The 15,040-nt window shown below is 37.5% G+C and overlaps 2 protein-coding genes across 4 annotated transcripts in view; one reads left to right on the plus strand and one right to left on the minus strand.

The window, feature by feature from the left end:
* The window catches only part of in (inturned planar cell polarity protein), a 191,778-nt gene that overhangs the window by 126,188 nt on the left and 50,550 nt on the right, over positions 1-15,040 (minus strand). The window lies entirely within an intron of this gene.
* The window catches only part of LOC149661238 (nephrin-like), a 171,647-nt gene that overhangs the window by 122,596 nt on the left and 34,011 nt on the right, over positions 1-15,040 (plus strand). For all 3 annotated transcript variants that reach the window (XM_089842706.1, XM_089842704.1, XM_089842705.1), the window contains 3 exons: positions 752-886; positions 8,743-8,864; positions 14,571-14,628. In XM_089842706.1, the coding sequence (XP_089698832.1) occupies positions 752-886; positions 8,743-8,864; positions 14,571-14,628 (315 nt within the window). The remainder of the gene's footprint in view (positions 1-751; positions 887-8,742; positions 8,865-14,570; positions 14,629-15,040) is intronic.

Genomic DNA, 15,040 nt, shown 5'->3' on the forward strand with positions numbered 1-15,040 from the left:
TGAAAGCTTTTAAAAGTTGGAGGGTTAATTTCTCGGCAAAGAGAGATCTAGGGAGGCAGAGACGCAGGCTGATCTTTTCTAATTATCCATGGCCGAAGTTAGCCTTTCATTTTATAGTGTACTTGGCTTTGGATACTTTGCCCGTGCCCTCTCTAATTGAATTTGTTACAAAATCTCGATCGTCTATTTTGCCTCGTCGAATTAAGCCCGCTTCTCAACGTCTTATTTTTAAGAGTTCAAAGTCTTTAAATGCTTAGTGTATCACTTCTGGCTAATTTACGAACGCTTGATGTACTATTCTAATAATTTATATTATGACATTACTTGTGAACAGCTCTTTAGATATGTTCTTGAAGGGCCTAATATATCTATTATGTTTGCAAAATTATATATTTCCTCGAAGTTTAAATCTTAACTCTAATTTTCAGAGAAAATCTAATAGAGGAAGAATGGCAGAGCTGCAGGTTATATTTTACTTGCATCTTTCATTATAAACCTTTTAAGATATTTCGCTACTTCCTCTTCATTATATTCCCCTTAAGCTCGAACTTATAAGCTCTCCCAAATTTTCTCCTCCGAAGTTCATTCTTAACTCTTTAGTTTTAAGTAATGTTTACCAAACGTCAATAATGCAACATCGGCGCAAGATCATTATTATGATAAGCTAATTTAGAAAAGTAAACCATCTGAAAGCTGTTAAATTAACGTATTCAAATATTATACTAAATCACTTCCCCCTTTTATTTTGCAGTGTTCGCCAATCAACAGTATTTTCGACTAAGGCCGAGAGACGTTCAAATTGTGGAGGGTCATACAGTTCTTTTACATTGTCACGTTGGGAACCGTGCTGGACAAGTACAGTGGGCCAAGGACGGGTTCTTATTAGGTAAGAGAATGCATTTTTTTACTTAATAATCATTAGGTTATGTATTATGACGTCTGCAGTATGTTCCCAGCAAGTCATTAAAGGAACATTCTAGTCTTAAAACATATATAGTGGTAGGAGAAACGAAACTCGACGCTAAATCGGTTTGGACACAATACCATTCGTTTCAACGTTCACCCCAAACCCATAAGTGTTACGGAGGACCAAACCAGTAGATTGATGAAGGCTTCCTTTGAACTTCTTTTAGTATATGTAGCCTCTTCCAAAACGTTTCTGTCAGCCACGCACCCTCAATGACGTATATACCTTTTTTTGTACAAACCCCATGAGTATTCAGTCCGCATCGTGAAATAGCGTCCATGTTACAATGAGATGAACTTACCGAAAATCCGTCCTATGGTTATGAATAAAGTAGAATCAAGAGTAATGAAAAGTACGGTGTTAAAATCCACCTTCACTAGCCTTCCACTCTGTTAAGCGGGTACATTCGGATGAATAACGTGCAGTGAAGTAGCCTCCGTGAAAACTCCGGAAAGGAGCTTTAAAAATATAAGAAAGAAAAATTGTACTAGGTCTGTAGGCGTCAAATAGGTTCTGGATGGAGTTCCTTTTTTCTCTTGTGCCGTTTTCCTTCTGAAGATATCTTGACGAATGGTTTACGGTGCCAAGGTATAAAGCCGTACGCCGCAGTGTTACCTTCCCTCATACGTGAAGCAAACACTTTGTAAAGGCGCAACTCGATCCCGTGGCGGCTTCCCAGGCTTTTCTCGTTTTTTTTGCCCATTTTCCAGTGACCATATTCAAGGACCCTCTTCCTCGAAACGGACTAGAAACTAATGAAAATTATCTTCAGAAGGAAGATTAACAAAGGGCTGTAATTTTGGTTAGCAATTACAGACAGTTGGGATTGGTCTCGGTTGAGACTTGCTTCCATTGGTAGTTGAAGACCTATGGGTTTTGCCCTTACATTATACGATGTCCATGCTTTAGTAGTATTCCCTGGTAGGGTCATTTTTTTTGGCCAAAGGGAAAAAAATGGGGAAAGAATAAAAGGAATGAGGTTTCTAAATCCGCGTCTGACGTGACCATGGCATAACAGCGTCCTTTTTCCGCTTCGCCCTTTTGAACATCTAAAATTCTTAAACTTTTTTATAGTTTTAGCAATCCCCACCCTACATGGAGAAAACTGCCTTTTTTTCTTGGCAGAATTTTTTATTCCTCGCATAGGAATTCGGTTTCTAAAACTCTTAAGACACCTTTGATCTAACTGACGTGTAGCACCGAAGCTGCATGTTGGAATATTTCTAGGAGAGGCATTCTTTCAAATATATATCTTTCGAAAAATAGGTCTAGTTTCTAAAACCCTTTAATAAGACATCATTGTTATAAAAAGGTGCGTGAAACCTGTTTCACCCACCCGGTAAAACTGGTTTAAACCGGTTAAAGCCTTGAACATGTTGTTAGATGAATATGTTATCACAATAATTAGTAAGTTATTCATTTCATAAATTGATTTTCTAATTGAGTTTCATCACGCAAACTTTAAAGAGGTGCTAGATTCTTAAAATCATTTGCAATTTTTGGAATGGTCTAAGATTCTGGTGTAAACATATCATAAGTATATAGTAAAGATACTGTAAATAATTTTACATGCGAACGTTACAGGTTAGGTAGTAATTCTTGATTGTTTCATACTTCTACCCGGTTCATTACTCTACCAATATTAAACCACTGGTTAAAACTGGTTTAAACCAATACCAGTTCTATATTTATTACAATTTTATATTAAATAGGTTTGAATATTCCGTAAAATTTAAATTAGATTACATTTGATGAGATTGATTTTTTTAATGATAGTAAAAGTTCTTAAGATATGACTGGAAGAAAATTCAGTTTCTCGGATCATATTGCCTTTCTCCACTGCCCTATAGCTTCACATCGAATTTTGACATTTACGTCGGAAAAACGAACTAGATTTGGAAACGAAAAAAAATATATTTCGGCGAGAAATGAAGCGAATAAATAAATTAGGTTTTTAAAAAGAAATTTCTTTTAGCTGTGCAACTATACAGTATGAAAAAAAAATACTCTACCTATTTTGGGGTATGACTAGCTTCGAATGAAAACTTTTAAAAGGGAAAAATATAAATTTATTTTTTGATATGTATTTCGTTGAATCTTTTGAAATCTCCCCCATCTTTATCGTTTAAAGAAAATAAATATTTGTTCAAATAGAAAAATTGGGCCATAAATGAAAGGCTTAGGCTTATATGATTGAGATCCATTATAGGTATGAGCTTTAACTATAGGGTCTATAGCTACGATTCCAAATTATCTACGCCTGTGTATACCCCTTTTATATACATTGGTTTATAAAACGTAAATGTATAGGCATAGGACAAGTGACAAAATTATATTTTGAAGCCCCGTAAATTCGAAAATCCCAGTTTTATTGTAAAACCTCTTTCAAAGAAAGATATAAACCCAGTTACAAAGCTATATTACTTTCCAATTCGATGAAAAAATTAGAGAAAGAAAGATTCGCTTTTCTTACGATGGTAAAAGTTGAACGATTCTTTTGGTATCATAGTTGGTCCCTTTGAAAGCAGCCATATGATCAATCTCATTCTCCACGACCCATTTTATGAGAGAACTAAGCCTTTTTTTAAAAGAAAGTTCCCATTTATGTCTGGCTCATTCGTTTCGTTTCCTCTTTAACTTATCTTTTCCCGCGTTTAATAAAGAAGACAGAGAAACCACGTGACCTTTAAATTATCACAATGTTCTCTCTTAACAACCCTTATACCAGACGTTTCGTAGTTAATTCGCACCTCTGAACATCGGGATGAACTCTAGCTAAGACTGTAATGGAAAAATTACAGGGTTAACTGGAAAGGTCATCGTATCTTCTCGTGTCACGGACGGTGCTGTGTTGAAAGTGAAGTGAATTTTTCTACTCGTACAATATCTAACAATGCAATTCAGATAGGAAAGTCATAGGGAATGTAATGAACCTCTGATCCAGTTTGAAGGAATATTAGAGAATTTGGGGTAACCAACCCAAAACCCGATCGGAAAGAGGAAAGGAGTATGGAAGGAAAGTTGGATTTGGGGTAAAGCGGCGTTGTAAAGCCGTTTGACGTGACTGTGGCCCTTAAGCTCCAATCGGGAAGCTCCTCGCTTATCCTATTGCGTCCCGTTACAAGCTCTTGTTTTATCCCGAGCTATTTTGACGAGTTCTGGGGTGTCTATTCCCAGTTTTTCGATGGAACGAAATTGTTCCGGGAAGAGAGAATGTGGCGAGAAGGAAAGAAAAAATAAAGGGGATTCTACTTTCTTTCTTTCTTTCTTTCTTTATTTTTATGACTCTGGATCTAATTTTTTTTCTTTCTACTTTTTCGTTTTCGTCTTAATGCTTTTCTCCCCAGAAAACGACGAAGAAGGAAGCGTGAGGGTGTAGTGTAAGGGGTTAAATTGGAGGTGTATATGAGAGATCGGTTTTGAGACTTGTACGGAGGTATAGTTCTTTCCTTTTTCGTGATAGGATGTAGAGTTCTCTCATGGGACTACGAGATAGCAATTGGCTGGGGATGAAGATATCTTATTCTTCGCCGTGTTTCACGGTTTTTATTGATCCCCCAATTTAACTTCTCTTTCCGGATTTACCGAATTGCTATATAGGAGTTTCAACGTTAATAAGCGAAATGCCTTCCGCAAAGCTATAGTAATTTTACTCGTATGTAGTTTGATATCGTGTTTCGGAAACTTGGTATTAACCCGCAAAGTCGTTAATTTTAATGTTTTATTACTTTTTGTTACTTCCTATTCTCACGCTAATACATTTTTAAAAAATTTCTGAAAAATCTGTGATAGTCTGCACGCGATTTTAGTTTGGGTTTTTATCACGACTATTTAAACCTTTTTCCAAGTATTTAACATAACCGGTACATTTTTTTAAATATTAATAACCCAATCTGATATTTTTAATCAAATACGACCTGTTTTACAGCGTAATATAAATCAATACAGAAACAAATTCTTACTTTTCCATTGTACCCTTCAGAAAATTGAACTTTTTTAGCGTCAAAACAACGCTTGTTCCTATTTGGAATAAATATTTAATACCTAATCCAATCTTCGGGTGACTTTATAAAGAAAAAAAATGGGTAAAAATATGAAAATTCTTATGCATACCAAAAAAGCTTGTCTAAGCTCGAGGCTTAACTCTTTCTATGCTCATGATTCGGTGGCGTATAGACGGTGTAGCTCATCAATATGAATTATCTGGTTTCTGGATATAAATTTCTTCCCTATCATCCTGGTAGGGAGGGACTGCTATAGAGAAAACATCTCTGATCCTATAGGGACTAATAAAACTGGTTCCCTATATTCCTACCTTTTTTCTTCTAAGTTCATTTCCTCTTTCGTATCCCTCTCCTCTTCTCGGTATAGCGAGCATCAAGCAGCGCGCATCCCTTCGGAACAAGCTTCTTTTAGCCGAAAGGAATTTATTCATCAATGGTCGGCTTTATTGTATTTGCAAATGTCAAGGCGATTGCTTCTATCCACGATAGCACCCTCACCCCCCTCCCCGCCTGGTGTAAGGGAGAGTGGGAGAAAGCGGAAGATGGCCTGATGTTAAGGTCCTATACCTTCCAATAACTTTTTGCTTCTTGGTTAGCTTCACTCGTGGGTGCGTGGGTATTCGGTTCGTTCTTTCTTCCATCAACTTGTTATTCGAGAAGAAGTTGCAATCGATGCAACTCCGTTCCCGAAGGAAAGTCCGCGAGGCTATTCTCCTTATTTTTTTTTCTTCTTCCTCCATTCCATCCTCATTTTCATTCCCCATCTTTTTCTCGACTATACGTAATGTACCATCGCATCACCGTGCTCAACGGTTACTACTCCGTGTCTCGTATAGTGTACAGTGAAGGCGTTGCAGAAGTCTTAAGTCGTTCGTAACTTGGTGCGTTTGAAAAATACGCGTTATTCCAGTAAAGGTTGGGATGGTTGGAAATCCGAGCGTGCATGGCGGGTCAAAGTGTACTACCAGAAGACCCTGCGGGTGTTTTTGACCCGTCGATACCGCATTGTACTACCCGAGTCTTTCTACTCCATTTTGGGCAACTACCCGAGTTCCGCGTTTATAAATATAACTCATCAGGATTTCTCCACGGGCAACTTCTCTTATATGGTAGCGTGATGGCAGCTCTTCGATGTTTGATTGTGTTAGGAAATGGTAGATAAATACGGTCTGCCATTCCTCTTACTGCTTGATTCGGACATTTCTCTTTTCATCTTATTTGAAGGTATTAAGAATGAAATCCATCTTATGACGGTTTACTCATTTTTGTATTAAATCTATTTACTGATGTAAGAAAAAAATCTGGCAGTCAACGTCTATTATCGTAAGACCAATCATTTTCTATTAGAGTGGGAATAGAAGCGTAGATGTTAGACTAGATTATACCCCGACCCGTCCTAAATAACGGAATACGTAGTCCATACCACGCCCGGTTTCCTGGACCCCATGGTGGTTAAAACAATACATTCCTACGCTGTTACTTCCCTTCTTTCGCAAATTCCGCCTGTAATGTTGGACAGTAAGTTTCGATCTCCGATGGATGCTCTTTACTTCATCAAGGGACAAGGATCCCATGCAGCGTCCAAATTAAGAACCCTTCAAGACCGACCAATAACCCCCTTATATACCCGATTCGCGTCTGCAAAGTGGCATTATGCCCGAACCAAACTTTTCCTATCTAATCTTTAGAGTATATATAGCAGCCCTTCTCTATTGAAAGGTTTTATCCATCCCTATTCTATCTTCTTTTTCTTCTTCCTTTTTGGGTAACGCGACTCCTTTAGGCTTTAGGACCGAGTCGTGCCACTCTCGATGCCAATAGTTGGCTAAATCGACGCCTCTATCGGGATTCCAGGTCTAAAAACGCCTTTCACTGAAGAAACGTCTGTGGTACAATGGGAAGGCTTTTAAAAAATAAGTCTACGAGGTTCTTTGCCTTTGTCTATACCCGTAATGTTTTAAGAACTAAGGTATATATCCGAAAATCTGGAAAGGTTTTAAGACTATTAGGTTATATAGAGATCGATAAGTAGCACGAAGTTCTATAGTAAATGGAAGTCCTGAAAGCAGGTTTGATTTTTTTTTTGTAGTGGAGAGAAATTTAAAGCGTTTCCTGAGAGGATTAAAGACTTTGTTCCGTCCAATTTGGACTATTTTTTCTGGCTTTTTTATACATATTTTAGCATAACATCCGTGATGAATATGCCTCTAGAATCCTTAGGGATCTATACTAACCGAGGGGGCAGTCACTCTTTATCTTTCAATGTACCGGTAATCTTTTAAAGCCCTTTACGCTTAACCCTTTATCTGAGAGTGATTAGCCTCTCGATACTAAGACTCAGATTAAGTTGGCGTTTTCTTCTTATAATTTCTCCATTGAACCTATGGACAATGTTAGACAAATGTATCTTTCCCAAAAGCTCAGTCTATCCCATTATGACTGTCCAACGAATGTAATGTGAAGTAACATTAAATCTGCCTTACCGTTTATGGCGCTCTCATTTTGGAATGAACTTCTCCTCCTCCTATTATTATAAGAAACAACGTTTTTCCTGACTCAGGGGTGAAGACGATATACAGGGGACAATGCACCACTGGCCTATGATATTTTTTGGAGCTCCTGAAGAAGGGGATTTCTTTTTTAAATTTTTTTTTTACTTAAATGGTCTTCTTGGGGGATGAAAATTTGTTTTGGCTTTTAGCTTGTATATACTTTCCCCTTATATTTGGGTGGGCTACGCCGGGTACTATTACAAAAGCTTATCTATATAACTGTAGTATGTCTATACCTCCTCCTTAAAAGCTCTTATTTAAGATCGTTGTACTGTGATAAGGAGACGGGGAGCAAAATGAAAGCCCCTAACTGCAAACTTTTCTACTTGTCTCTAAAAAAAATCGCCTATTCTTCTTTTTAACATCCTCTCGCATGCACCCCACAATCCTCAGTTTTCTTACGTAATAGCTAATGGAACTCCCTAGTCTAGCTACGTTACAAGGAAAAGAAAATCTACTTTCTTTCATACTTTCCTTATTCTCTTACACTACATTTCCTACGAACGTCAAGTTTCTCTATAGCTCAGACTATACCTTAAGACCGTAATATAAAAGATTATGTTAATACTTTTTTACTATCAAGAATTTTACAGGAGGGGAAGCTAGTGGGCCTTCTTTTACATTCTTTAAATCCAATTTCGTTAATGACACTTGGAAGTTATATTAAAATACACTCATGATCAAGATCAGTTTGCGGGGAGTATGAGCTTATAATTTTACTCATATGATATGTTGCTTGTAAATTTCTTTTAATCCTAACTACATTAATTATTACTATAGAAGTATATAATACTTCGCTTCGAAAGAAGTGTACCACAAAGCGGGGTAATTGTAACACGATTCTTCCCAACATCCCTTAACATTTGGAGTAGGGTTACTGTCCGAATCACACTCACGACAAATAGTTCACTCATCAGTCCTCTATTAGCGCTTAACTATTTGCTAAGGCGAGCTTGTGATTTTTGTCTCACGTCAAGACAATCAAGGTTTGTGGGTTGATTGCTGAGGATTTAGTACCAAACTGTTATAGAATTCGCCCCATCTGAAGTTTGATGAGTGGGCGAGCAACACAAAATGGATGAGCCTGGGAAGAATCATGTGACATAACTAAAGCATTAACAGTATGTCAGAGTGTCATCCTTCTTTCATGAAAGTGTTTGTGGTAATTCTTTCACTTTATTGAGACTTATCTCTTTTCTCTATCCCTCTCGTTTATCAGGTTTCGACCCTTTAATACCGGGGTTCCCTCGTTACACGATGGTGTTTGACGACAAAAGGAGCATATACAATTTGAAAATCCGAGACGTTCAACTCGAGGACGAAGGAGAATTCCAGTGTCAGGTGAGTGCGAGAGTTTCCCGACTTGTTCGTATCGAGGTTGATCGAATTGAGCTTTTCCGGGATATAGATATTCTAATTAGCCTCGAGGTCAGTCACTAGGCGTAATAATAATCTTCCAAGACGTTTTCTCCCCTCAATGCCTTCTTCGTTAACTTTCCCTCTCTCGAACGATCTTACCCAGATTTTGACGTTACGATTATGATCTCCCAAGAATATTGACAAATTCGAATCTTAACTCGTGACGCGGGTTGAGTTTAGGAAAGGCTTGGAGTAATTTGAACATTCACCATTCGCGCCCTTGGTTTGCATTTCGTGATCAAAGTGTTGTATAATGCAGCTCTGTTCGCAGTCCCTTATCGAACCAATTTTGCGTGTCAGTTCAATATTTATGAGAAAACTGAACAGATTCATTATTGAATGGAGGGGGGGGGGGAAGGAAAGGGGCGAAGCCGGTGCCTTCATCGGCTTGGACATAGCGTGTTCTCTCTTCATTAGAATAGCGAAGGAATGAATTCGAAACGGCAGAACTAATAGAGGCAGTTCTGACAGCCATTTAAGCTTAAATAAAAGAGAGGGGCGCTTTTCGAGGCGGAACAATAAAGAAACGAAAAAAAAAGAAAAGAAACCAATGGTTCACCCACCTTTTCCTAGAAAACAAGCTTCCTTTACTATTTATCGATCCAAATTTTCGACTTTGTTTCGGGCTAAATGGAAAATCGGGCTCTAGTTGTAGTTTGTACCACTATTTGAAAGCTCCCGCGTAGCTTCGAAATACGTAACGCTTGATACGATATGAAGGAGCGTCCACGACTGAGAGTCTACGTTACTTTATTATCAAGCCATGTAAAATACAACCGAGCGTTAAGCTGCATTGTCATTGTTTATATATCAGTTTGCTTATCTTATCAGTCCTACTAAGCTTATCTTGTTAGATCTATTATTGGTCTATTTCGTCTAAGTCTATTATTGATCTATAATATAACATCTTCCTTTCGTTATACAATTATATAAAAAACAAGGGAATGCCCGTCGGGACTGTAGTTCTAATTTTCGCTGACATCACTTATTTAAATGGGGGTTAAAAGCGAAGATCAACTGATTTTTTTCCGATTCTTCTACTAATTATAAGACATATCTGCATAGCGAAACATCCAGGAAATAAATACCTCCCGAGTGATTTTAAAATTCAAATTAGTTCAAGATTTCTTGGATATTCTGAAATTTGCACCTCCGACCAATCGCGTAACGCCCTGCCTTCTTTACAACAAAACTCACGTGACACGCTCTATATCTCGCGCCACGATTGTCACATCGCGCGCTAAATTTCATTCGACATCGAGCGAACTTATTAACAACTCCTGAAAATTCTTAAAAAGAAGTTTCGCCGGTTATCTAAAATTTATTCACTGCGGTACGGGCAAATAAGCCCCAATGTTTAATATCTTTGTAATTTCCAGTTTTGGATATGTTGGTTTAACTGTATAGGTTAACGCGACGTCGCTAATAGTAAACCGGAAGTAAGTATATATATATATATATAGCAAAACGGTCCCAGTGATAAATGGTATTTTGGAATCAACGTTATTAATAGGTATACAATGTTTACCTAAGATCCAACCCGCCAACAACCAACTATGATTAAACTTTTAACTCGGCCGTTCTACCTCGCAAACCTGATAGGGTTGGCTGGGCGCGGTTTAAAGGTCTACTAGTCCTCTTTGATTTATTAACGCCTTTTAAATCCGTGTACTCCCAAACTTCCAAGATTTTGAATTCAATCTTGTTAAACGAGACTAGGAATGGCGTAGTACTACTACTGTAGGTTCCTACACTTAGTTTCGTCCCTCTCACGCTTAATGACTCGAAACTTAGTTCCCAAAGGACAATTTGAAATTCCTCTAAAATTGGATGTGAAATTATTTATGATGTACCGTTTTAAGCAAGATTTAAGCGTAATTTTAACAAACCTCGAGTCTGTATTCTTATTTATATTTTCCTTTAAGTACTTTAAAGAAGCATTATTTAAATAGGAGTTGTATTAGGTTGGAATAGTTCATGCGGTAACCCTAAATATTTATTGATCGCCGTCCCTTTTTGTTCAATATGGGTGCTGCATCTATGGTCCGCGCTCACCCAAGGCGTGAATAATGTTATTATACGAGTGAACTTATCCATCATCGGTTATTTTATAAATTGCGGGAGTTTAAGCCTGACGACAAGCCAAGCCTTACGAATAAGAATTTTTTTGGGCACCCGGACCAAACTTCTCCCTTATGCTTTTTAAATTTTTGAAATATTACGCTTAAAATTTCCCAGTTCATACAGTTTGATATACTTCGACGTGGTCCGGTTCGTTTTCCAAAAATAATGACCAGTTTGAACTTTAAAAGTTAAGCCTTTGTTGGGCCTAACGAAACATCAAGCATCTTGGTCTAATTCTCGTAAACATCAGGGTTGAATATTAAATTATCTTTCCATTAATCACTATTTCATTCTGTAATTTCCATAAAGGATTATGTCGCGATAGTTTAAATGCCTAAAATCTTAATAATTTAGTTTAGATTTTTATTTTTTGGTATTTCAAGAAAGCCGAATTTCCTCGAGGCTTTTCAATAATATTCATGTAAATTAATTTCCTCTCGATTGTAATTGACACGGACGGACGCGACGCGAAGGACTTTAAGGATGTTAGGCCTAAAATTCTCCTCGCAGCTAAGGCGTCTTCCCATCTCTTCCTAGATTTAATTTCCTCTCTCTGGATCTATTCTCTATTGATCTACAAGTTGTCTTAAGTCTATTCTATTCTATTCTAGTATCCCAGTACCTTCGTTGAACTAAACTTTCCCCATTATATTGAGACAATTAGATTAAGGTTCTCGTCGTTTTAGCTTCCCAGTCTTTACTCGTAAGTTCTAGGAATTTTAGAGAGTAGGCTTAACGTATCAATATTATCTATAGAAGATCAGAGCACCTTTCCTCCATTTTCTAACGCGACTTTTGGCTTCGGGTACTACCTCATATTTATGGAAAATTATATTTACTTTATTAAAAAGGGAAATAGATGGTTTACCTCGACTTTCTTGCTCTTTCAAAAGTAAGGGAATTTAAAAATTTACATAACTATATTTTTAATGTATAAACGATGTAGTTTTAAGTAGAAAAACCCGTCTTGTCTAAATTTATTATATTTATTATTCCATTAAAGATACTTTTAAAAATTTATTTGAAAAATATGCATCTTTTTTTTTGCACCGAGTAGTGGATATTATCAGAAGTATATAATACTTATATTCGAGAGAAGTGTAGCACAAAGCGGGGTAAGTGTAACGTCACTCTTCCCAACATCGGAACATTTAGAGCAAGGTTACTAAACCGAATCACATACACAACAAATAGTTCCCTCATCATTACTCTATTAGCGTTTAAATATTTGGCAAGGCGCGCTTGTGCATTTTTGTCCCACTTCAAGACAATCAAGGTTTGCGGGTTGATTACAGGGGATTTAGTACCAAACAGTTATAGAATTCACCTTACGGTGCGATGCCCATTTGTAGTTTGATGCGCGGGAGAGCAAACTAAAAGGGTGAGCCTGGGAAGAATGACGCTACATAACTAAAGCATTAAGAGGATACAGAGTGTCATCCTTCTTCTATTATCCCCTTCTGATATTATTGAAAAATTTATGTGTTTTTCCTGTAATTTATCCAGTAAATATGAACTTGGTATTTTCCTTATAAGCCAAAATTTTTTTCTTTCTGAAAAATATTACTCCTTTGAAAGGAGGTATACCCAGTTGAACTTATTTGGTATACTAGGCCTAGTGGAAATATGGAAATTGCCTTTTCTTTTCGACTGTCGAAATACCTAATACGAAAGGGAGAAAGAGAAAAACATTGGTCGAAAATCGATTCAGCTACTGAGAGAGAAAGAGAGAAAGAGGATAAGAGTAAGTTGGGAAAGATTTAAACAGGGTCGTCGTAGAAAAGGTCAAAAACTTACAAGCCAATAGGAATCAAAGATCAATCGCGTAAAAAATAAAACAGAGAAGAAGAAAAAAATACAGTTCCCTCCTTGGAAGTAAAATGAGGTAAAGCGGCAAGCTGACCTATAAAGAAAGAGAAATCAGAGGGAAGGACGTTGGATAAAAATGTGTAACCCATTTTGGGGACCCGAGGTCCTTCGCCCGCTCGAATAAATCGATATACTGCCCCCCCTTCTTTTTATACGAAAGGTTATTTTGAATTTCTTTCGGTAACCTTCCACCTCTTTCTTTTATTTAAAGCGGATAACTTTGAGATTATGATATACCTAGTATATTTGAGTTTATATCCTTTTTTTTACTTTGAAAGTTTAGATAACGGGTAAAAATTTCTCCGCTGCGGGCGTGTCAGTTAGGTAGAGCGTAGGCGAAGAAAGCAAATCAAGTTTTGTAGGAAAGGTATAGAAAATGTTATTTTCCTAGTTTCCTTTTTCTGACGCTCCAGACTCGAAAAGATGCGAGAAAAGAAGTGATCGAGAAATTCCACGCGCGGGTTGGGTTACTCAGGATGAAATTGCGTTGGTTTCGCCTTATTTCTAGTGGATGAAAACAATCCTTCTACGTTTATTTGTAGGGTAAATTCGGGATGGCACGGAGAAATAAGAGAAGAGAGAACTTAAAGACGAGGCCTGAAATTGTTGTTCTCGCTTGTGTACCCTAGAGAGTTATTTTCTTCAAAAACTGGGCTTCCAAATTCTCCAAACGAAAATACAAGGACGTCGTTTCAGCGCGTGCATGCGTGGAAATGGGTTTAAATTTTCTTCTTTTGGTTGGGAATGGATGGGAGATGGAAAAAGATTTGGACGACACCCGGTGAAAGAAAAGGTGGAGAATGCCAAGTCCTTCAATGACGTATATAATGAAAAATATCATCGTCACTGCGTGGTAGAGCGTCGCCAAAGATTTAGACTGTTTTCTACTTTCCAAGGGTATTTGAAGGCTTGTATACACGCTTTTTTTTAGGAGCAAAAACTGCTTCTATGTTTTTTTTTCGGGGATGGGTACCCGTGGAAGGAACTAATGGTTCTGAGAATTTGTCGCCGCGTTCCAGCTGGCTGAATCAAAAGAGAAACGAATTCTGTAGAGTACCGGCACTTCTTAGCCTATCATAGTTACGAACTCTATGGAAAAGTAATACTTACTGCCATAACCTTTTATTATTTTGTACGCCAAGTACCTTTGAATCAAGGCGTGATGGGGGAAGGTGATTAATTGGGAGATACCTAATACTACTTAATCTTTATCATAAAGCCTTCAACTCTATTAATGGGGTTGAATCGAATGGACTTTCATCGTTTTTGGTATCGATTTCTTGGACAGGCCTTATAGGGGTTTGCTCTGATCTTTAGAAATTAAAAAAAAACTCGGCTGGTCATTTTGTATCTGACCTAAATTGTTTCTTTTTTTACGCCCGTGGATTTTTACGGCGCCTTTCATGTGGTTCACGCTTCACTGGGTTTCTATACCGTTAGACCATGTGATGTAAAATTTTTAGGTCTAAAAATCGGTGTAGTTTAAAGAACATTATTGGGAAGCCATTAACGTGATTGATTTCCATAAGTTATTTTCACTACATTAGTCTGGTATTGCCTATTTTAAAATAAAACAGGCTTAAGTGAAACTGAATGACCAAAACCTTGTATTAATATTAATGTTTTGTGTTTCAGGTTGGGCCGGCTCCCGGAAATATTCCTATCAGAACGAAAGCTCAAGTTACAGTTTTAGGTAAGTATAAATCAATGGAGTTCCTTTTATCTTTATCTTCATACGCACCTGTAATACACGAACCACTTCAAATTTATTAAGCTTGAAAAACTCCCTTCTCTAGGTTCAAAAACCTCTTTACATTCCTGTCTCTCAGATAACGTTTTTAATCACAAATCAAGCAAAAACTCTAGGCCTATTCTTTCTTATTTCGTATCGAAGAAGAGAGTGTTTACCCAATCTCATAGTCACTTGGGTCTATTGAGGCCCGGCTTTCCAGCTTTAATATCTTCTTTTTAGAGGATATGTTGGTTGGGTGTTAGGAAATATTTCACACCAGGTTGGCTGGCGCGGGTTGAGTGAAAAGAGGATTATATCCGAGTGAAGGACGACTCTGTTTTCAAGTTATATAGTACTCTTGGCGATCTCGTTC

The sequence above is a fragment of the Phalangium opilio genome, unplaced genomic scaffold, assembly GCF_054372755.1.
Source record: "Phalangium opilio isolate 3A_F unplaced genomic scaffold, DU_Popi_V2 ptg000070l_1, whole genome shotgun sequence".
NCBI classification, from domain to species: Eukaryota; Metazoa; Arthropoda; class Arachnida; order Opiliones; family Phalangiidae; genus Phalangium; species Phalangium opilio.